The sequence below is a fragment of the Giraffa tippelskirchi genome, chromosome 3, assembly GCF_054371585.1.
Source record: "Giraffa tippelskirchi isolate mGirTip1 chromosome 3, T2T-mGirTip1v1.2.pri, whole genome shotgun sequence".
NCBI lineage: Eukaryota > Metazoa > Chordata > Mammalia > Artiodactyla > Giraffidae > Giraffa > Giraffa tippelskirchi.
The window spans coordinates 122,832,663-122,855,555 of NC_137277.1; the positions used below are offsets into that span (position 1 = coordinate 122,832,663).

Sequence of the window (22,893 nt, forward strand, 5' to 3'; positions counted from 1 at the left end):
CTTTAAGCTGAAACAAAAGAGTGTTAATTGGTTGCAGGAAAACATATTAGAGGATAAATATCACTAGTAAGGTATGTAGGAAAAATCAGAATAAAGTTGTAAAGGTGATAGGTTAATTACTTTCAAAGTTTGAACATTAAAAGACAAAGTAGTAAAAATGTAACTACAAAAATTTGTGAAGAGACGAGATAAAAAGATGTAAATTGTGACATCAAAAACAGACAACATCGGCGGGGAGGGAATATAAATACAGAGTTTTATAATGCATCCAAACTGAAGTTAGCTTGCTTGCTAAGTGGCTTTAGTCATGTCCAGCTCTTTGTGACCCTGTGTACACAGCCCTCCAGGCTCCTGTGTCCATGGGATTCTCCAGGCAAGAATACTGGAGTGGGTTGCTACGCCCTCCTCCAGAGGATCTTCCCAACCTAGGGATTGAACCCACATCTTTTAAGTCTCTCGCATTGGCAGGTGGGTTCTTTACTGCTAGTGCCATCTGGGAAGCCCTAAGCTAGCTTATAGACTGTTATAAAAAGAAAGCTTTTATGTGGAATACCACCAATGTATTAAGTAGGAAAAAAAAAGATGCTACTGTTTGGGTAAAATGAACAAAAGAATATGTACATGTTAGTACTTGTATAATTATAGATTACTTTTAGGAGAATACACATATACAGACAACAGATAAAATTGGGTCCCTTGGGGTGACACATTGAATTTAATGCTTTTGAACCCTTCTACTATGTTATGGATTGACTTCTCAAAAGTGAACTCAAAATTTTTTATTAGGTACCTGATAAAAGTGAGCAGTGTTTTATATTCAGAAATGGAAACTTTTATTCACTTTTGTTCAATTTTGATTCGGAAAAAGCCTCAGAATCACATGGGGCCATACGTTGGTTTGAGGAATTTTATCTATCAAAAGGCTGTGAGGTTTTTAATTAGGATATAACTAGTTGAAATTTGAAAAGACCCTTTGGGCCCTAAAACAGCATTTATCACACCCAAACTCTCAAAAATCTCTCAAGAAAACCCCCCTTTTAGGTTTTTCTCTCCCATCTTATCATGTTGTAAGCTAAGCAAATATGAAGTTTGTATTTATTTTAATTAAATTCATCTTAAGTAATTGAATATATATATTTTAAATGGAAGTATAGTTGATTTATGATATCAACTATAGTTGATTAGTTGGTTAGTTGATTAGTTTCAAGTGTCCATCACAGTGATTCAAATCAGATAAATACTCTGTGAATATGAATATACCCCAAATCTATTTAAACTATGTATCTATCTACATATCTGTTAAAATTACATTGAGTGAGATGATCAGGTTACTTTTCATAATAAAGCAGTCATCAAACACTATGTTGCTGCTGCTGCTGCTGCTAAGTCGCTTCAGTCGTGTCCGACTCTGTGCGACCCCATAGAGGGCAGCCCACCAGGCTCCGCCGTCCCTGGGATTCTCCAGGCAAGAACACTGGAGTGGGTTGCCATTTCCTTCTCCAGTGCATGAAAGTGAAAAGTGAAAGTGAAATCGCTCAGTCGTGTCCGACTCCTAGCGACCCCATGGACTGCAGCCCACGAGGCTCCTCCGTCCATGGGATTTTCCAGGCAAGAGCACTGGAGTGGGGTGCCATTACCTTCTCCGAAACACTATGTTAAAAGTGCTCAAATACAGAATATTTAAAAAGAAATGACATTTTCCCCCAAAGAATGGGGAAGTAAAAAACAATAACATATGCTTCATGTTGCTGTTTGACTCAACTTTTTCTTTTAAAGCATATTGGAGTAACAAGCAAAGTGTTGGGTGGGTAAAGTCTTAGAAAGCAACAGGAGGAGCAGGAAAGAGATGGACTTACAGACTAAAATAAAGAAAATAATAGAATGGGTGTAGTTTAGCAAAGATTAAATCAGTACAAATTATATGTCATACTCAACTGTTGACTAATAGGAGGGAAAAGAAGTATGAATGAATCAAGAGGATGGGACTTCCCTGGTGGTCCAGTGGTTAAGACTGTGTTTCCACTGCAAGGGGCATGGATTCAATCCCTTGTCAGGGAACTAAGATCTCCCATGCCACGGCGAGGCCAAAAAACCCCACACACAAACAAAAAACAAGCCAGAAAACCACAATTAGAGCAAGCGGGTAATTTTGAAAAATTACTTTTTAGAATTCAGCCAGAGGTACATGAACCACAGATGTTCATCACCCCTCCAGAACCAAGTTCATCTTAGCAAACCCGGTGGAACGAATAGAAATGCAGTGAGTATAACAGGATACCCTGGTATTGCCCTGCTCAACCTCCACAGCTTGCTTTATACAGTCTGCTCGGTGTTTCAAATTGAAAGAGCTTCTGGTAAAAGTAAATTACATACTGAAACTTTTCTCCAGAATAGATAAGTTCTTCTTTGTATGGAAACTTATGTTCCCATTGTTTTGCCTTCCTATTTACCATCTTCCAACTCTAAACATGCTTTATTCATCTTTATAGACTCAGCTCAAGTTCCAGCTTCTGTGAAGATGTGCCCAGAGTTGGAATCAATGAATTTTTCTTAACTGAAATTCTGTGACATGCATGTTTTATTGCTTAGTAATTATTCCACAAACATGTATTTTGCCTCCTTAATTGGGCTGTAAGTTTCTAGAGATTATGGAGAATGTATATTTTTTATTTTTTTTTGGAATCTAAAGCATTCCCACACCACTTCTGAGCTAATGGAAGGTATTTAAAGTGAATAAAAACAGGTTATTTGGGACCTATTAACAAATATTTGCTCAAAGTAGAGAACCTACATGAACCCTCTAGGATGAATCTGTTATTTTTTTCATGTAAATCATTAATGGCATTTTGCTTTTTATTTCTGCCATTAATTCAAAAGGCAGTGGGAAAATCATTTTTGATTTGCACATGAAATAATGTACTGCTTTTCAGAATAAAAACATGAGAATCATTTTTGTTATGAACAGTTTAGGGTATTTGGATATATTCTATTTCAGGATAAAAGAGTTCAAAATAGGATTTCAATAATGCATATGTGATTTACGTATGATTTAAATACGTAAATACGTATTTAAAAGCAAAAGTAAAATGTCTTCTTGAAATTTGCCTTTGTAGTAAATTCAGTCATTCAAATTGTTTCCTTTCAAGACCCAAAAATTCTAGGGCATTGCCAGCTTTGAGTTTATCCTGAAAAAGAAAAGAAAAGGTTTGACTTTAAAGCATTATTTAATGGCTGTTTTAAAGTACTTACTGTCTTCAGGTTTTTAAAAACTCAGTTCCCCAATGTGAGAGAAGAATATTAGGTGGCTAAACAATGATCTCTTGACCCATGTTTTGCCGCACTATTTTTTAAACTATATTCATATATTTGTAATGAACAATATTTTAAAAGCAAAAATATGAATGGTGGGTGGTATATTTGTGCTTTAATTATTTTCTCTACTTCTCAAATATGTTGACAATCATAGACAAAACATGGTAGAGTTTTTAAATTTTTGAACATGTAAATAATGTATTATTTACATTATAGCTAATGTAGAAAATGTATAATTTTATGTTTTTTATAGTAGCAGTTCCTAATGAAATATTTCTGCAAATGCATTTTATATTAAATAGTAAATACAGTGATAAGTTTAAGCATATCATAAACAGAATTATGGTATGACCCAACAATTCCACTCCTAAATATATCCAAAAGAATTTTTAACAGTATCAAACAGATGCTTGAAAGGGAACGTTCATAATAGTTACTATGCATAGCAGCCAAAAGAAAGAGCACAAGTATACATCAACAAATGAGTAGGTTTTTAAATGTGGTGTGCACATAAATGGAATATTCAGCCCCCGAAAGGAATGTTCTTTTTTTCTTTCAGTTTTGTTGAGATACAATTAATATACAACACTGTATAAGTTTAAGATGTACAAGTTATCGTTCAATTAAAAACTGAATTTAAAAAATTATGACGATAAAGTTTTAAAAATAAAATAACATAAAAGTAAAAAAAGAAGTACAACATAATGATCTGACTTATATACACCATGAAATGAATACCATAGTAAGTTTAGTGGATATCTATCATCTCATATGGACACAACATTAAAGAAATAGAAAAATATTTTTTCTCTTGGGATAAGAGGTCTTAGTATTTAGTCTCTTAATAACTTTCTATGTAACATATAACAGTGTTAATTATATTTATCCTGTTGTACATTACAATTCCTGGTAGCTCAGTGGTAGAGAATTTGCCTGTCAATGCAGAAGATACAGGTTCGATCCCTGGATTTGGAAGAGCCACTGAAGAAGGAAGTGGCAACCTACTCTTGTATTCTTGCCTGGGAAATCCCATGGGCAGAGGAGCCTAGTAGTCTGCAGTACACAAGGTCACAAAAGAGTCGGACACGACTGAATGACTGAACACAAGAAGGTTACAATCCTAGTACTTATATATCTTGTAACTGGAAGTTTGTACCTTTTGACTGCCTTCACTAATTCCCTCTTTGCCCCTCTATTTGAAATCTAAGTTTGAAATTTGGTTGTAGGAGGAGGGGAGGAGACTTTTAACAGAGAAAAACTCTCCTAAGAAAATGACTTCTTTGGTAACCTCTACAGGACCCCCCAGTGAGTTACTTGGAGTCAAATACAGAGAAAAGGTACAGCTTAGGTACCACTACCTTCTCCATATATGTGTTGTCCTTTCACATGATCCTGAATAAATAAATAAATAAATGGTATGCTCTTTTGGAGCAAAAAGGTGATTTGGATAAAGAGTCTCAGAATATTGTACAAATATGTACATTGATAAATTTCACATGAGAAAAAGACTGCCAAGTTTTTTTCACCTTCTCCCCAGCTACAGATTAGATCTGCTCCACAGAAAAAGCTCCTGTGATTTGAGGGGTAACTTTGTGATACCCTAATTGATATATGTCTAGCTTGCAAAGGACAAGCATGCAGCTGAGGGTGTAAGGAAACATGTATGGGATTGTGTTACATCCAGTACCATTAGTGTGTATCTGTTATCATGACCCACGTCAGGGTTCTCACATAGGCTTGCAGAGTGGGTAATTTGAGGCAAGGACCTATTACTTGGGGTTCTTCCATGATTCACCCTAGGTCATCCTTCTCTAAAGGAAGACTTCGGAAATAACAGCTGCTGCTCTGAAAAACTATTTGCTTTGCTTTTTTAAAATATGTTGGTACCAAGTATCCTTTGAAGGTGATACATTTCGGTGTGATGGATAGAGACCTGATCCTGGAGTTAGGAGATTTGGAGTTGAGTTCATGTGCTGTAATCCAGCAATTATATCCCTTTTGGCAAATCACTTAACACCCAAGTCTCGTTTTCCTCCTCTGCATCTACCTGGTGGAATGCATTTGCCTATCTCCCAGTGTTGTTATGCTCATCAAATGGATTTATTTATTTCATTAAAAATTTTTTTAGTGAAATTTTACCTTCATGTGGCTCAAAATTCAAAAGATATGAAATCTATGTTTCCTTTTACTGGTACTGCCCAGCCACTACTTTTTCTTCCTAGAGTTATCAGTTTCTTATCTGTTCTTCCAGAGATATTTTATTCATATATAAGCAAATTCTTATATGTAGGTTTATAATTTTTTTTCACAAATGGATAGTGTGCTATTCACAAATGGAAGTATACCATATGCATTTTTGGTACCTTTCTTAATATATCTTAGAAATTGATTTTTAACACTTTTTAATGGCTATATAGACCCCATTGTATGGACATATTATTATTTATTTAATTATTCCCCTGTAGATTGTTTTTAGTCTTTATTACAATGTTATGATGAGTAACATGTAACGTTACAGAATATCGTGTATTTATGACTGCATAAAATTTTTATTCAAGATTTTCTGAAAACTTGAAAGTGATAGACATATAAAATTAAATAACAAAAGGCATATAATAGTAATTATTATTATTCCATTAAAGTCTTCATCAGGATATTTGACATGGAGTTTGAGCAAACGCTGGGAGATAGTGAAGGACAGGGAAGCCTGGCATGCTGCAGTTCATGGGTCACAGATTCGGACACGACTTTGCAACTGAACCAGAACAACAGGATACTTGGGGTAGTCTGGTTTTAGTTTAATTTTCATTAATGTTATAGGAAGTTTTTCATTTTCAACTTTTGATATAAAAAGTAAAGAAAAGCTTAGTATTGCTTTCTACTTTAATACGTATCTATTTAACATTTATATGAGGGCTTACCTCGTAGCTCAGTCGGTAAAGAATCTGCCTGCAATGCAGGAGACCTGGGTTAATTTCCTGGGTTGGGAAGATCCCCTGGCAAAGGAAATGGCAACCCACTCCAGCATTCTTGCCTGGAGAATCCCATGGACAGAGGAGCCTGGCGGGCTACAGTCCATGGGGTCGCAAGGGTAGGACACGACTTAGTGACTAAACCACCACCACCATTTAACAATTCAGGATTTTTAGTTCCTTAAGGTGGTAAGTGGGAGAAGGCAATGGCACCCCACTCCAGTACTCTTGCCTGGAAAATCCCATGGACAGAAGAGCCTGGTAGGCTGCAGTCCATGGGGTCTTGAAGAGTCGGACACGACTGAGCGACTTCACTTTCACTTTTCACTTTCATGCATTGGAAAAGGAAATGGCAACCCACTCCAGTGTTCTTGCCTGGAGAATCCCAGGGACAGCGGAGCCTGGTGGGCTTCCGTCTATGGGGCCGCACAGAGTCGGACACGACTGAAGCGACGCAGCAGCAGCAAGGTGGTAAGTGCCGAAAGAGACACTTCCTGTTTAAAGCAGTCTGAGGTTTCTCAGTTAATAACTTGCAACTAGTATATATCAAAACGTACTCTTCTTGGCATCTGTTAATGTGCTTCAAGCTGTCTAAGAAGATGTGATGAGCTGTATCCCTAACAATTAAAGTAGAGAATTAGAGTTGAAGAGAACTTTTGGATCCTAGTTTAGAAGAAAGTCAAGTCTCATACAAAAGGGTTATGACTGAGACTTTTGTAAAATTTTTTAAGAATTTACATCTCCCTGTGTTTTCATTTTTGGCATCCCTGTCCCCTAATGGTGAAGTCTTAGGAAGAACTTGTTTCATTGGGAGTCGATGTGAAATGGAATTTGCATGCTCAGTCGCTCAGTCGGTCTGATTCTTGTCTCCTTTGTCTCCTGCATTGGCAGGTGGATTCTTTACCACTGTAGGATGGGAAAGTGAAAGTGTTAGTCGCTCAGTCATGTCTGACTCTTTGCGACTCCATGGATTGTAGCCTGCTAGGCTCCTCCATCCATGGAATTCTCCAGACAAGAATACTGGAGTAGGTAGACATTTCCTTCTTCAGGGGTTCTTCCCGACCCAGGGATCAAACCTGCATTGAAGGTGGGCTCTTTACCATCTGAGCCACCAGGGAAGCCCATGAGATGTGAAGGGGATGGCAAAGGAGAGGAAATCTGAGGACACAATGTCTCATTTTAAGCTCATACTTCTTCAGGAACCTAAGGGGCAGAACAGGAAGTGTCAGCATTAAGCCAGATTTAGCCACCCTAAAAGTCAAATGCTGAAAGAAAAACAAAATCCAGTTGCTTGAGGGTTCTGCATCCTTCAGCCCTGTTAATCAAGACTTGAGTCTAAATATCCAAATTACTAGAATCATTACAACTTTGGAGATTGGTAGATTTTTAATAGCAACATGTTTTCTTATTCATCTAACATGCAAATCTAAATATATTATTATAATGTGCTTCTTTACAGTTTTCTTTCTTGTCTTTATGAATTTAGTTGTACTAGGTTCACTTTCAGCTTTTTGACTTTCCTTTGCCCTTTAATAGATCAGCCATTTCTAAAGATCAAGTAACAGTTCTAGGAATACTAAGTGCAACAATTTCTCTGTCCTTTGCTATCCCATATCACAGCGCTCTGAAACCAAACACAGTTAGATCAGGAAAATTCAGGAATAAGATCATGAAGTAAAAGGCACATACCTTGGTTTCTGGATCAAATTCTCCCATGGATTCTATCAGTTTCCCAGGTTCAAGCTCACCTAGTGGGAAGGGGTAATCAGTTCCCAAAACGACTTTATCCTAAAAAGAGAAAAATTTTATCCCAACTTTTTTAAAGCATCAAAGAACCTCTTATAAACTTAATTATATTTACATATTACAAACACTCCTATGGTAAAATAACAAATTTTTCCTTGGTTAATGGAAGCAAACTGATTTGAAATTTTAGGATTTAACCGCTTCAAATTGTATTCTGACATTTTGTCCAGCAGGTGGCGATATTAGGTCTCTTAAAACTGCAAATAAGCCTCCATCCTCCCTTGTTTTTTCTAAGGAACTGAATTGCAGCATACTCAAATCTAAGAAGCAGGCATTTATTTGATAAAACATTAATGCTAATGTCTTCAGATGAAATTAAGGATTCTATATTTCTTAAATGATGCATTGCAATTGGCGCCACAAATTTTGAAGATATACTAGAGTTAGAAAGGAAAACATAAAAAACTAACAACTGGATGAAATGGATGAAAAGAAAACCAGTAAAAACTAACCAATCCCCCCCCCCGCCCCACAAACAATTACCGTCTCTGTAAACTAGATGGTGTTTTTTAATGATGTAGCTTTGAATTTCTATCTGACACTTCGTATGATAAAGCACACAGGCTTGTCTGTCTACAAATACATAAAGCAGTATGTCAGGTAGTGTGCTAAAATCTAGATTGCCCTGGTCAACAAAACAGAAATGGGGACAGAGAGAGATCAAGATGGCAGAATAGGAAGATCCCGAGTTCACCCCCGTCACACCTAAATTACACTACTTCAGTTCAGTTCATTTCAGTCGCTCAGTCGTGTCCGACTCTTTGCAACCCCATGAACTGCAGCACGCCAGGCCTCTCTGTCCATCACCAACTCCCGGAGTCTACCCAAACCCATGTCCATCAAGTCGGTGATGCCATCCAGCCATCTCATCCTCTGTCATCCCCTTCTCCTCCTGCCCCCAATCCTACCCAGCATTAGGGTCTTTTCCAATGAGTCAACCCTTCGCATGAGGTGGCCAAAGTATTGGAGTTTCAGCTTCAACATCAGACCTTCCAATGAACACCCAGGATCGATCTCTTTTAGGATGGATTGATTGGATCTCCTTGCAGTCCAAGGGACTCTCAAGAGTCTTCTCCAACACCACAGTTCAAAAGCATCAATTCTTCGGCGCTCAGCTTTCTTCACTGTCCAACTCTCACATCCATACTTACAGGGCAACTATCTCTGAGAATTCCCTGAAGGCTAGTAGAAAAGATATAAAGAACCACAACTTGACAGGTAGGAGGGTGGAGACACAGCCTGTCAGGATTCATATTCTTGGCATGGTAACTCACAAGCAGGAGGAAAATCAACTGGAGGTCCTACCTGAGGAGCCAGGTGTCCAAGTCCCACACTGAGTTCACCAGCCTGGTGGTCTTGCACTGGGAAGATGAGCACCCAGAATGTCTGCCTTTGAAAACCAGTGGGGCCTATGTTTAGAACTAGAGGCTGGGGGGCCATCCTTAAAGGGCATGTACAAAAGCTTGCTTGCTCCAAGTCCCTGTGCAGAAGCTGCAGTTTGAAAGGAGTCTGGGTCAGACATACTTGCTGATCTTAGAGAGTCTTGTGGAGAAACAGGGGGCAGCTGGGACTCCCTTTGGGAACTGACATGCTTGTGGCAGCTGTTTTCATTATCTCTTTCTATCATGCTGACGCTAGCCCTGGTGGGTACTTATTTGGAATTCTCCCTCTAGCCTGTTAGCACCGGGGGCAGCCCCACCTACCAGCACATCTGCAACAGCCAGCCTTACTACAATAGAAGGGCTCATGCATCCCATGTAGGGGACACCCCTGGAGTATCTGACTCTGGTAATCAAAGGGGAACATGCTGCTGGGCTTCACTAGGACAAGTCACTTCTCCAAGATTGGGAATTGTAACCAACTACATAATACATAGGAGTAAACTTAAAGAATTAGGCAAATTCAGGAGGCAGAGGAGTATGTTTCAAACAAAAGAACATGACAAAACTGAAGCAAAAGACCTAAATGAAGTGAAGATAAGCAATCTACCCAAGAAAGAGTTTAAGATAATGATTGTAAGGATGCTTACCAAACTCAGCATAAGAATTGATGAACAAGTGAGAACTTGAACAAAGAGTTAGAAAATATAAAAAGGAACCAGTAAGAGTTGAAGAATACAATAACAGCAATGAAGTATACATTGGAGGGAGTCACTGGTAGAGTAGATGATACTGAAGAATGGGGAAGTGATAACGGAAGACAGAGTAGTAGTAATCACCCAAGCCAAACAGAAAAAAGAAATATAATTTTAAAAAATGAGGATAGTTTAAGGGACCTTGGGGACAACATGAAGTGTACTAACATTTGCATTACAAGTGTCTCAGAACGAGAAGAGAGAAAGGGTAGAAGTAGTATTTGAAGAAATAATAGCTGAAAACTTCCCTAAGAAAGAAACAAGCATCCAGGTCCAGGTAACATAGAGAGTCCGAAACAAGATGAACCCAAAGAAATCCACACCAAGACATAATTAAAATGGCAAAAGTTAAGAGAGAATTTTGAGGGCAACAAGAGAAAAACAATTAGTCACATCCACGGGAATCCCATAAGACTATCAGCTGATTTTTCAGCAGAAAATCTGCAGGCCAGAAAAGAATGGCATGATGTAATTAAAGTGATGAGAGGTATTCCTGAGATGAATATAGCATTGTAAGTCAACTGTACTTTAATTTTTAAAAATACAATGGATAAGAATATGATATATTTGTGTAATGGCATAGTATACAGTATTCAATGAACAAATTTTGGAGAGAAAAACAGAAATGGTCCCTCAGAAACCTCATGATCTAGTAAGAGGGACATTAAATCTATAATCAACAACAAATCCATCTATTGAAATAAAATAAGAGGAACATATTTTCAACCAGAAATTTTACTTCTGGTAAGTGTCCCACTCATATGCATGTAATAGAAATATTTCAAGGAAATTAATTGCAACATTGTTGTAGTAGCAAAACACTATCAAATTAAATTATAGCATATCCCAAAATAAAAAGGAATGAAGGATAATTGTATATGCTGAAATGAAATAATCACAAAGTTATATTGTAAAGAGGAATAATCTTCACAGCAGAAGGTAACACTACGTTGTGAATGAACTATAATAAAAAATGAGAAAAAAAGACATGATCTTGTAATTGAAAAAATACAATGTAAATGGAATTTACTAAAGTTAATTCAAATATCATATGATACCACTTGTATGTGTAATCTAAATGGTACAAATGAACCTTTTTAGAAAACAGAAATTGAGTCACAGATGTAGAAGACAAACATGGTTATCAAGAGGGAAGTGAAGAGGGATAAATTGGGAGATTGGGATTGACATATACACATTCAGTTCAGTTCAGTCGCTCAGTCATGTCCGATTCTTTGCAACCCCATGGACTGAAGCACGCCAGGCTTCCCTGTCTATCACTAACTCCGGGAGCTTACTCAAACTCATGTCCATCGAGTTGGTGATGCCATCCAACCATCTCATCCTCTGTTGTCCCCTTCTCCTGCCTTCAATCTTTCCCAGCCTCAGGGTCTTTTCCAGTGAGTCAGTTCTTTGCATCAGGTGGCCAAAGTATTGGAGTTTCAGCTTCAGCATCAGTCCTTCCAGTGAATATCTAGGACTGATTTGCTTTAGGATTGACTGGTTGGATCTTTTTGCAGTCCAAGAGACTCTCAAGAGTCTTCTCCAACACCACAGTTCAGAAGCATCAATTCTTTGGTGCTCAGCTTTCTTTATAGTCCAACTCACATCTGTACATGACTACTGGAAAAACCATAGCTTTGACTAGACAGACCTTTGTTGGCAAAGTAATGTCTGCTTTTTAATATGCTGTCTAGGTTGGTCATAGCTTTTCTTCTAAAGAGCAAGCGTCTTTTAATTTCATGGCTGCAGTCACCATCTGCATTGATTTTGGAGCCCCAAAAAACAAAGTCTCTCACTGTTTCCATTGTTTCCCCATCTATTTGTCATTAAGTGATGAGACCAGATGCCATGATCTTAGTTTTTAGAATGTTGAGTTTTAAGCCAACTTTTCACTCTCCTCTTTCACTTTCATCAAGAGGCTCTTTAGTTCTTTGCTTTCTGCCATAAGGATGGTGTCATCTGCATATCTGAGGTTATTGGTATTTCTCCCAGCAATCTTAATTGCAGCTTGTGCTTCATGCAGCCCAGCATTTCGCATGATGTACTCTGCATAAAAGTTAAACAAGCAGGGTGACAATATACTCCTTTCCCAATTTGGAACCAGTCTGTTGTTCCATGTCCAGTTATAACTGTTGCTTCTTAACCTGCATACAGATTTCTCAGGAGACAGGTCTGGTGGTCTGGTAGTCCCATCTCTTGAAGAATTTTCCACAGTTTGTTGTGATCCATACAGTCAGAGGCTTTGGCATAGTCAGTAAAGCAGAAGTAGATGTTTTTCTGGAACTCTCTTGCTTTGTTGATGATTCAACGGATGTTGGCAATTTGATCTCTGGTTCCTCTGCCTTTTCCAAATCCAGCTTGAACATCTGGAAGCTCATGGTTCACGTACTGTTGAAGCCAAGCTTGGAGAATTTTGAGCATTACTTTGCTAGTGTATGAGATGAGTGCATTTGTGCAGTAGTTTGAACATTCTTTGACATTGCCTTTCTTTGGGATTGGAATGAAAACTCCTTTATTACTCTGTGTTGTAATGACCTGTATGGGAACAGAATCTAGAAAAGAATGGATATAGGTATATGTATGATGCATAATGTATATGTATGTAATAAAATATGATTCACAATATACAGCAGAAACTAACACAACGTTGTAAATCAACTATACTCCTATAAAAATAATAGAAAAAAGAGAAAGTTATATCATAAAGAGGAGAAAACAAAGTCTAGGACAATGTATTTGCTATACTCATATTTCTGTTTCTAATAAGGGACTTATAGAAACACAAATATATTTGTATGGTAAAGTCTATTTCATGAATGGTAGCCGAGAAATGGTAGCCAAAATAGTTTCTTGTTTCTTGAGAAACAAGATGGTGAGGAACAAGGATGCTTGGTGTCCTACAGTCCGTGGGGTCACAGAGAGTCGGACATGGCTGGGCAACTGAACAACAACAGCAACAGCAGCCAAGAAACAAGTAACATTAGGTGTCTCCACAAATGGAGACTAGGATTCAGGGGTGTAGGAGATCCCTCTTTTTCTCTTTTGGAGGTATAATTCATAAAATTCCCTCTTTAAAAGTGTACAGTTCAATGCGTTTTAGTATATTCATGAATTTGTGTTATCATTCCCACTAATTCCAGAACATTTTTATCATCTTAAAGTAATCTGCATACTCATTAGCAGGCACTCCTTGTTACCTCCTCCTTCTAGCCCCTGAAAGCACTAGTTTACCTTCTGTGTCTATGGAATTGCCTCTTCTGACATTTCATGGAAATGGAATCATGCAGTATGTCGCCTTCTTTCATTTAGTATATCGTTTTCAAGGTTCATCCATGCTATAGCCTGAATCAGTACTTCATTCTGTTTTGGGCCAAATAATATTCCATTGAATAGATATAACACATTGTGTTTTTCCATTCATCAGATGATGGATATGTGGGTTGTTTCCACTTTTTGGCTATTACGGTAATGCTTCTCTGAACAAGTGTTTCATAAAAATTTTTTCATGAAAACTTTTTCCCTTCTCCTGGGTGTACACCTAGGAGTGGAGTTTCTGGATCATATGATAAGTCCATATTCAACATTTAGAGAAACTGTTTTTCACAGTGGCTGTAGCATTTGACATTCTCAACAGCAATGTGTGAAGGTCCCAATTTCTCCAAATCCTTACCAACATTTGTTATTGTCCATCTTTTTAACTATAGCTGTCATGGTAGGTGTAAAGTGGTATGTCACTGTGGTTTTGATTTGCATTTCTGTAATGACTAATTATGTTGAACATCTTTCCATGTGCTCATTGGCCGTTTGTATGTCTTTGAAGGAATATCTATTTATGTCCTTTGTGTCTATTCAAGCCCATGTGTTTCCTTTTTATTGTTGAGTTGCCAGAGTTCTTTATATTTTCTGAATACTAGAGACTTACCAGATGTATGATTTACAGATATTTTCTTCATTCTGTCAGTTGCCTTTTCACTTCATTGGTTGTATCTTTTGAAGCACAAATTTTAGAATTTTGATGAATTTAAGTATTTTCTTTGGTTGCTTGTGTTTTTGGTGTCATATTCAAGAAATTATTGCCTAAATGCCACGAAGATTTACAACTAAGTTTTCTTCTAAGAGTTTGTAGTTTTAGCTCTTCCCTCTAGGTCTTTGGTCCATTTTGAGTTAACTTTTGTGTATTTTGAGTGTGAAGAAGAGATCCAACTTAATTATTTTCTTTTTATGCATGTGGATATTCAGTTATCCCACTACAATATATTGAAAACACTATTCTTTTTTTATTGAATTGTATTGGTACTTTTGTTCTGAAAAAGTTATCTTTATGTCTGTCCTTAAGCCACCATCATCCAGTTTTGATTACCCTGTTTATCTGTGTAGAAAGTTTTGAAACTGAGAGTGTGAGTCCTCCATTTCTGTTCTTTTTCAAAATAATTTTGTCCATTCTGGGTCCCTTGTATTTCTGTGTGAATTTTAGCATCAACTTGTCAATTCCTGTGAAGAAAAAAAAAACAAACCCTGGATTTTTGATAGGGATTGCATTCAATCTGTAGATCAATGTGAGGAGTATGGCCATTTAACAACATTAAGTTTTCCAACCGATGAACATGAAATGTCTTTTCATTTATTTAAGTCTTCTTTAATTTTCTTCAACAGTATTTTGTAATTTAGTGTCCAAGTCTTCACTTCTTTAGTTGAATTTACTGCTAAGTATTTTTATTCTTCTTGACACTATTGTAAATGGAATTATCTCCTCAATTTCATTTATGAATTATTCAATGCTAGTATGTAGAAATGTGGGTAACTTTTGTATATTTATCTTATGTATTTTGTATATATTTTATATATTTATTCTACAACCTTGCAGAATCTCTTAGCCCTGATGCTTTATTTGTGGGTTCTCTAGATTTTGTATATACAAAGTCATGTCATCTGCAAATAATTTTGCTTCTTTCTTTCTAATTTTTATGCCTTTTAGTTATTTTGCTTGCCTGATTTCCCTGGCTACAATCTCTAGTACAATGTTGAATGGAAGTGGTGAGAGCAGAACCTTCCAATCTTTTGCCATTAAGTGTGATATTAGTTGTGGATTTTTCATAGATGTCCCTTATCAGATTGTGGAACTGCCTTTCTACCAGTTTTTGAGTGTTTTCATCATGAAAGACTGTTGGAGTTTGTTGAGTGCTTTTTCTACATATATAGTTTAGTATTCTTGATAAACTACTTGAGCAATTTTCTGATAGACTTTATTGAGCTTAAGAGCCCCTCCTGCTGCTGTTTGCTGCTGTTTAATTGTGAATTTGTGTCTGACTCTTTTGTGACCCCATAGACTACAGCCCTCCAGGCTCCTCGGTCAATGGGATTTTCCAGGCAAGAATACTAGAGTGGTTTGCTATTTCTTCTCCAGGGGATCTTCCCAACCCAGGGAATGAACCTGGGTCTTCTGCACTGGCAGGCAGATTCTTTACCACTGAGCCACCAAGGAAGCTAAAAGCCCCTCCTAGGAAATCCAGTCAGTTGACTATTAGTCTTGAAACTAATCTAAGAACTTTAACCAGAAATCCAAAGAGGCTAATTGTCCTTAAATAGGTAGTCATCTCCTTTTTAAAAATATAGTCTAATAATAACTGTCTAACCATTTTCCCCCTATAAAATGTCTCTGCCAGGATAGAATCTTTGAATTGGGCTTTTCAGAAAGCCTCTTCATTTGAAATAAAACTCTGACCTATGCTTATAATCAGTCTTGAGAGTGGTTTTGTGTGTTGAAGGGATGAAGGCTTGAATATATGGAAGAGGGAAGTCAGATTGTTACTAGGCCTAAATATTAAATGTGATTTTTCCATGAGTCCATAGTTACATATTATTATTAATATTAACTAAAGTCTGTACTCTACAGTAAGGCTCACTCTTTGTGATGTACATTCTGTGGGTTTTGACAAACATGTTGTGACATCTGTCTACCATTCATACAGAATATATTAAATGTATGTTAAGTACTCTCAAGTTGAGCTATTGTGAGGATAAATGACACTTTGATTTCTACGAGAAAAAAGATTTTCCTAGGTTTTATGATTACATTTACATGAAATTATGTGGGGAAGTATATATAAAGTTTAGAGGAAGGCCTTGATAGACTCACAATTCTATCTCTAGATTCCTGTATTCATGTACTGTATAAAACCAAGCAAATAAATACACCTGCTGGTAGAAACCCTAAAGACCCAAAGTTACGTCTCCTCACATCTGTGCCAACAGCTGATCTCATTCTGAACTGCCAGCTTGGTATTCACTGGAGGTTCATTCATCCTTATCTCTACTCCTTTTGCTAAAGTTGTTTACAATTGCAAAACATAACATAATTTAAAAAAGTCCCATGCTTATATTACATTTATCAACCACATTAACATGAAATTGAAATCTAGAAAATGATTTTTCATTCTAGTTAGGAAATCTTCCATTCCAAGTATTATGGCCTTCTCAGATATAAATATGGTTTAAGCAGGGAGGAGTCTGTTCTATTCTATGGCAAAGGAAGCAAATGATTTTAAAGCAGAAATGAACCACTCCTCTGCAATTCATTCTTCCTGGTTAAGGCACTTCTTTGTTCTCCTGCCTAACTTGATTTTGGAAGCCTGTTGCAGAACACCAGACTTATGGTTTGTTGTGTTAATCGCTCAATCGTGTCTTGACTCTTTGTGACCCATGGACTGAAGCCTGCCAGGCTCCTCTGGCTGTGGAATTCTCCAGGCAAGAATACTAGAGTGGGTAGCCTTTCCCTTCTCTGGGAAATCTTCCTGACCCAGGGATCGAACCTGAGTCTCCCACACTGCAGGCAGATTCTTTACTGTGTGAGTCACCAGGGAAGGTTCAACTTATGGTTTAGCTGTATTTAATTATTATTTAATAGCTATTGCTCACAACTCCTCTCTATAGGAGATTAATTTTCCATTTGTGATAATCTAGTTTGTAAATTTTTCATACCTATTATCCATTTAAACACCTTTTATTGATACCTTCTGATAAACTTTTGACCGTTTCTAACTTGTTAGTGATTTCTTAAGGGAAAGGGAAGTAGGCATAAAAGAACTGGAGGTAGAGTTCTTGTTAATTGGATTTCTTTTTCAGAGAAGGGATAGTACAGGGAAGAGATGGGGAGAAGAGATTCCTTCAGAGTCAAATGGTCCTGTAGGATGAAGGTCACTTGCTCCATCGGTTAATGCCAGTCTTTACTTGATAGATGCTTAATAAATACTTGAGTTAAAAATAGTTTTTGTATTGCTATTTCTTCTTGTTTAGTTCACTAAGTCATGTCCGACTCTTTTGTGACCCTGAGGGCTGTAGTCCTCCGGGCTCCTTTGTCCATGGGGTTTCCCAAGCAAGAATAATGGAGTGGGTTGCCATTTCCTTCTCCAGGGGATCTTCCTGACCCAGGTATTGAACCCACGTCTCCTGCATTGGCAGGCACTTTCATCACCACTGAGCCACCAGGACAGCCCCTATTGCTATTTCTATCACCTACTGTAACTGCAAATTGATTGTGTTCTAAATGGATGCAGAGTCTGATTCAGGAAGCATAGGATATAGCCTTGGATGACTGTTGCCTCATTTCCCACTGATACAAGCTCTGTGGGATAGCCAAGGTTTTCATGATATCTCAGGCTTCCAAGTAACAAACCTGGTCCTAGCCTCCCAAAAGCTAGAACTTTGTCCTTTCTTTTTCCTTCTTGTTTATGATCTAGAATTCTAGTCCTTTGGGACTGACCATAATTATGAACCAATTTTTAAGGATATCTGTGATATTTGCTACAGTAATATTTATTAACATCTACATTTTAGTGGGCCCTTTTTAAAGAGTCTACTAAACTCAAAGGAATAATTCTAATGGTTGACATTTTAGGTAGTGTGGTTAACTCTCTAGGATTCTCAAATTATACCTTCTCAACAGGGACTGGCTTTCTTTATTAGGCAGGAAAGCAGTGGCTAATCCTGATTGATTTCTCCACACCAACACTGCCCCAACATAATTACCCTCCCCAAAGTTAGTGGCACATGTTCCCTATGAAGTCAAAGACTTACTGAGTGATAATAATAGTGATTAATATTCCTGCCAGGGAAAAGAAATAAACTGCTCACCTGCTGGGATGCGTTAACTTTTCACATTCTCAGGGAATGCTGTGAACACTGAAAGATATGACTTACTAAAGAAACTCAAATAGTGGAAGAGAATTCATTTGTCTTCTGAAAAAGGAACAATAAACTCTCTTCTCATTAGCATATTTCATTAGTAGCATTTGCAGTCAATACAACACACCTCTATTGCAACATAGCTTATTACAAAAATCCTAGTATATCAAGGATTCACTTTGTTCCCTGAGACATAATTTCCTAGAGAAAGAGCCTGATTTAATTCAATCAGTGCAAAGCAAGATTAGCCTTATATCCACAAGATCATTACACAACTCAGTTAAACAAATATTAACTTTACACCCACTGTGCAAAAAGCACTGACATTTGGAGAGTCCTTTGGCATTGTGTTATATTAGCTCCTCACATCAACTCTGTCTGGTTATCATCTCTGTTTTACAGTTGAGGAAACTGAGGTTGAGGGGAATCAAGTGGCCTGATACTGAAGTTCATCCAGCTAATATAGAGTAGAGCCAGTACTTGAACTGTCTCTCACTTACCATAACTTCTTGAGAAGGTAGTAAGTTATACTCTTGTTCTCGGGAAGCTTACAGGCATCAAAAAGGGTTCCACTCTACTGAGGACTGCAGTGCACAAGAAAACATCACTTATCCAGAATACTTACAGACAAAAGTATTAAAATACATTTAATTTTCAAGTCAGAGTGGAAACATTGCTAATACATATAGTATACTCCACCACCTACAATGGATATAATCACATCTTTGGTGATAAAGGACCTTTTCATTGCTTTAGAACCCCAAAATAGAGCAGTCCCAAATGTTAAAGAGTCAGAAGACCTAGAAAATGAATGAAGAATAAGCTTTGGCTTTTGGGCCTGACTGGTCTCTAGTTTTAGGTCCATTTTCTAACCCACAGATTCAAATGCCCAAGACAAGATCACATGTATGCCCATTGTAAAAACTGGTCCATAAAATGCCCTCAAATAACACTGTTACTTCTATAAGTGAGCCATTTATTTTACTGTAAGATAAAATACTTTCTATTTTGCAGAACTGGTGTTTCTGGTTTCTCTTTTAAAAATATACAAAATAACATATGAATAGATGCTTTGGTTTGGATGGTTGAAAGTCTCTCTTGCAGACAGAGTCCTCTTCATTTAAAAAAAAAAAATGAGGGGAAATTTGCAAACATAAAATTAACCATTTTAAAGTGCATACTGTGGTGACATCTAGTACATTCACATCTAGTACATTTCCACTGTGATGTTTTCTTGTGATATACAACCATCACCTCTATCTTGTGCTAAGACATTTTTACACCCTCAGAGGAGACCTTGTACACATTAAGAAGTCACTCTCCATTTCCACCCAACCCCCGGCAACCACTATTCTGCTTTCTGTCTTTCTGGGTTTATCTATCCTAGATTCTTCAAATAAATGGAATCATACAGTACATGACCTCTGTGTCTGACTTCTTTCACTTAGCATGTTTTTAAGATCCATGTTGTAGCTTATATTGGTATTTCATTTCTTTTTATGGCTGAATATAATATTCCATTGTATGGATATACAACATTTTGTTTATTCATTCATTTGTTGATGGACGTTTGTTGTTTCTACCTTTTGGCTCTTGCAAATAATGCTACTACCAATATTTGTAATCAAGTATTTGTTTGTATACTTGGTCTCAAGTCTTTTCGATATCTACCCAGGAATGGCATTGTTGGGACATGCTAATTCTACGGTTAACTTTTTGTAGACCTACAAAACTGTTTTCCACAGCAGCTGCACCATTTTATCTTCCAACCATCAGTGTGCAATGTCTTCACATTCTTGTCAACATTTTCCATTTCAAAAAAATTATAGTCATCTTGGTGAGGATGAATTGGTTATCTCATTATGGTTTTGATTTGCCTTTCCCTAATAACCGGTAACGTTAAACATCTTTACAGGTGCTTGTTAGCCATTTATATATTAATATCTTCCTTTAAGAAATATTCATTCATATCCTTTGCTCAATTTAATTGGGTTATGTGCCTTTTTATTATTGAATTATGAGATAGATGAGATTATTATATATTTGAATACAAGTCTCTTTTGGGTGTGTGAGCTTCATATGAGTTTTTCATTAAAATTATTGTACTTTTCAGGTTCAGAATTTGTTTGTTTTCTTTTCATAATTTTTATATATTTACTGTCAGTATCTTTTTGTTCAGACATTATTCTGGTTTCCTTTAGTTCTTGGTCTATGATTTTTCTTTATTTCTTGATCATATTTAAGGCTGTTGATTTAAAATCATTGTCTAGTAAGTCCAATGTTTCTCCAGTGACAGTTTGTTAGTTTCTTTTTTTCCCCATAGGAATGGGCCACAATTTCTTTTTTCTTTGCATGCCTCTTAATTTTTTTTCTGAAAACTAGACATGCTGAATATTGTGATATGGTAACTTTTGTAAGCAGATTCTTCCTTCTTAGGGTTCATTGTTGTTTCTTTGTGTGCTTTGTATTGTTTATTTAGTGACTTTTCAAACTATTTTGAAAGACGTTCTCTGTTATATGTGCTCTCCGAAGTCTCTGTTAATTAAGCTTGTGTCAGCTCATGTTTGGATAAAGACTTATTTAAATTCCCAGAACAAAAAGAGAATGAAAAAAAGACAAGGGAAAAACCTCTCCTGGTCTTTGCAGATTGACTCTGTGATGGGCCTTCCTTGAACACTTGGCCAGGCCATTTACAATCTCGCCTTAGCATTCACTTCCTGCTGATGCTGAACCTAAAGATCAGGGAGAGATTAAAGCATAGGGGCCTATTGTGTCTTTTCTGAGAATGCATCCTGCTCTGAGCATGTGCTTGGCTTTCTAGGCTATTCCTTATTTTTATCTTGTTTCCTCTTCACTTTTGATGAAGTTTCCCTAGAAGATCCAAGCCTTATTTTATATCATTACTTCAGAAAGAGGCATATCATCTTTCTTCCTTCTACCTTCAACCTAAGCCAGAGAGAGTACTAGAATATTCTTTAAATTCTGAAAATCTGGCCAGACCCTTTCTATTGCTGTAGTTTTTGCTAACCTATTACTGCATGTAACCATGAATATGACTTCAGAGAACTGGAAGCTGGGCCATAGGAGGATGAGATATAGGTAAGATAAATTTCATTAGAGAAAGGGAGGAAAGCTCAAGACTGGTATTATTATATGTATCCAAACTGGTCTTCCACTTGTGCATGATGACATAAGGAGCTTACCCTAGAATGTAAATCAATGCACCACTTCCTTTACTGAAAAAGTCTTGCTGTTAAGAACAAAATCAGGACTTCCCTAGTGGTCCACTGGTTAAGAATCTGCCTTGTAATGCAGGGGTTACTGGTTGTATCCCTGGTCCAGGGAGATCCCACATGCTGCAGGGCAGCTAATCCCATGTACCACGACTGCTGAGCCTGGGCTCTAGAACCCACGAGCCACAGCTACTGAGCCTGAGTGGTGCAACCACAGAAGCCCACTTGCCCTAGAGCCTGTGCTCTGCAACGAGAAGCCACTGCAATGAGAAGATCATGCATCACAACTAGAGCCCTTGCTCACCACAACCAGAGAAAGCCCATGTGTAGCAACAAAGACCCAGTGCAGTTAAAAATAAATAATAATAAAAAATATATAAAATATTTTTAAAAACCCAAAAGTCAGTTAAACTAAACTGTGTCATTAGTAAATCAGTTTATATTCTGGCACAAATTCCTTCTTTTATCATAGACTGGTAACAAAATCTTTGTGGGCTGGAATTGATCTAAGAATCACAATTTGAAACCCGATTAAATAGATGGTAAAGTGGATTTTAAAAAGCGTACACCCACAAGGACAAAGAGAACAGGACAGAAGAAATAAGAAAATTTCAGAAACTGGAAAGCCGTTGAACAATCATTAACTTTAGAAGACCAAGAAAGAGAAATTCCTAGCTAGAATGAGATAAGCCAAAAAGTAATCTGGCTTCTATCACCAAGCCCCCAAATATCTGTAATAGATAGCACCAGGTACCTCTGGAAGTCAAGACAAAGACTGAACTAACAATAGGAGGATTCATTGCGGGAATACTAGACCATCTTACGTGTTTCCTGAGAAACCTGTATGCAGATCGAGAAGCAACAGTTAGAACTTTATATGGAACAACCGACTGGTTCAAAATTGAGAAATTGAGAATACACAAGGCTGTATATTGTCACCCTGTTTATTTAACTTATATGCAGAACACATCACAAGCTGGAATCAAGATTGCTGGGAGAAATAACCTCAGATATGTAGATGATACCATTCTAATGACAGAAAGCGAAGAGTAACTAAAAAGCCTGTTGATGAGGGTGAAAGAGGAGAGTGAAAAAGCCAGCTTAGAACTCAATATTTAAAAAACTAAGATGGGACATACAGCCCCATCACTTCATGGCAAATGAAAGAAGAAAAGGTAGAAGCAGTGACAGATTTTCTCTTCTTGGGCTCAGAAATCACTGTGGATGTTGACTACAACCATGAAATTAGAAG

At 37.3% G+C, this 22,893-nt stretch overlaps 1 protein-coding gene and 1 long non-coding RNA gene across 3 annotated transcripts in view; one reads left to right on the top strand and one right to left on the bottom strand.

Moving 5' to 3' along the window:
* LOC145541789 (uncharacterized) overlaps positions 1-22,893 on the top strand; it is a 113,802-nt gene that overhangs the window by 2,994 nt on the left and 87,915 nt on the right. The window contains exons 2-3 of one of the 2 annotated variants that reach the window (XR_014079286.1): positions 2,169-2,260; positions 5,955-6,094. This is a non-coding gene — a long non-coding RNA (uncharacterized LOC145541789). The remainder of the gene's footprint in view (positions 1-2,168; positions 2,261-5,954; positions 6,095-22,893) is intronic. The other variant, XR_014079285.1, reaches the window with a different exon arrangement.
* ACMSD (aminocarboxymuconate semialdehyde decarboxylase) overlaps positions 3,123-22,893 on the bottom strand; it is a 63,741-nt gene continuing 43,970 nt past the window's right edge. The window contains exons 9-10 of the mRNA XM_081579252.1: positions 7,974-8,072; positions 3,123-3,185 (exon numbers count right to left, since the gene is read on the bottom strand). Coding sequence (XP_081435378.1) covers positions 3,123-3,185; positions 7,974-8,072 — 162 coding nt within the window. The remainder of the gene's footprint in view (positions 3,186-7,973; positions 8,073-22,893) is intronic.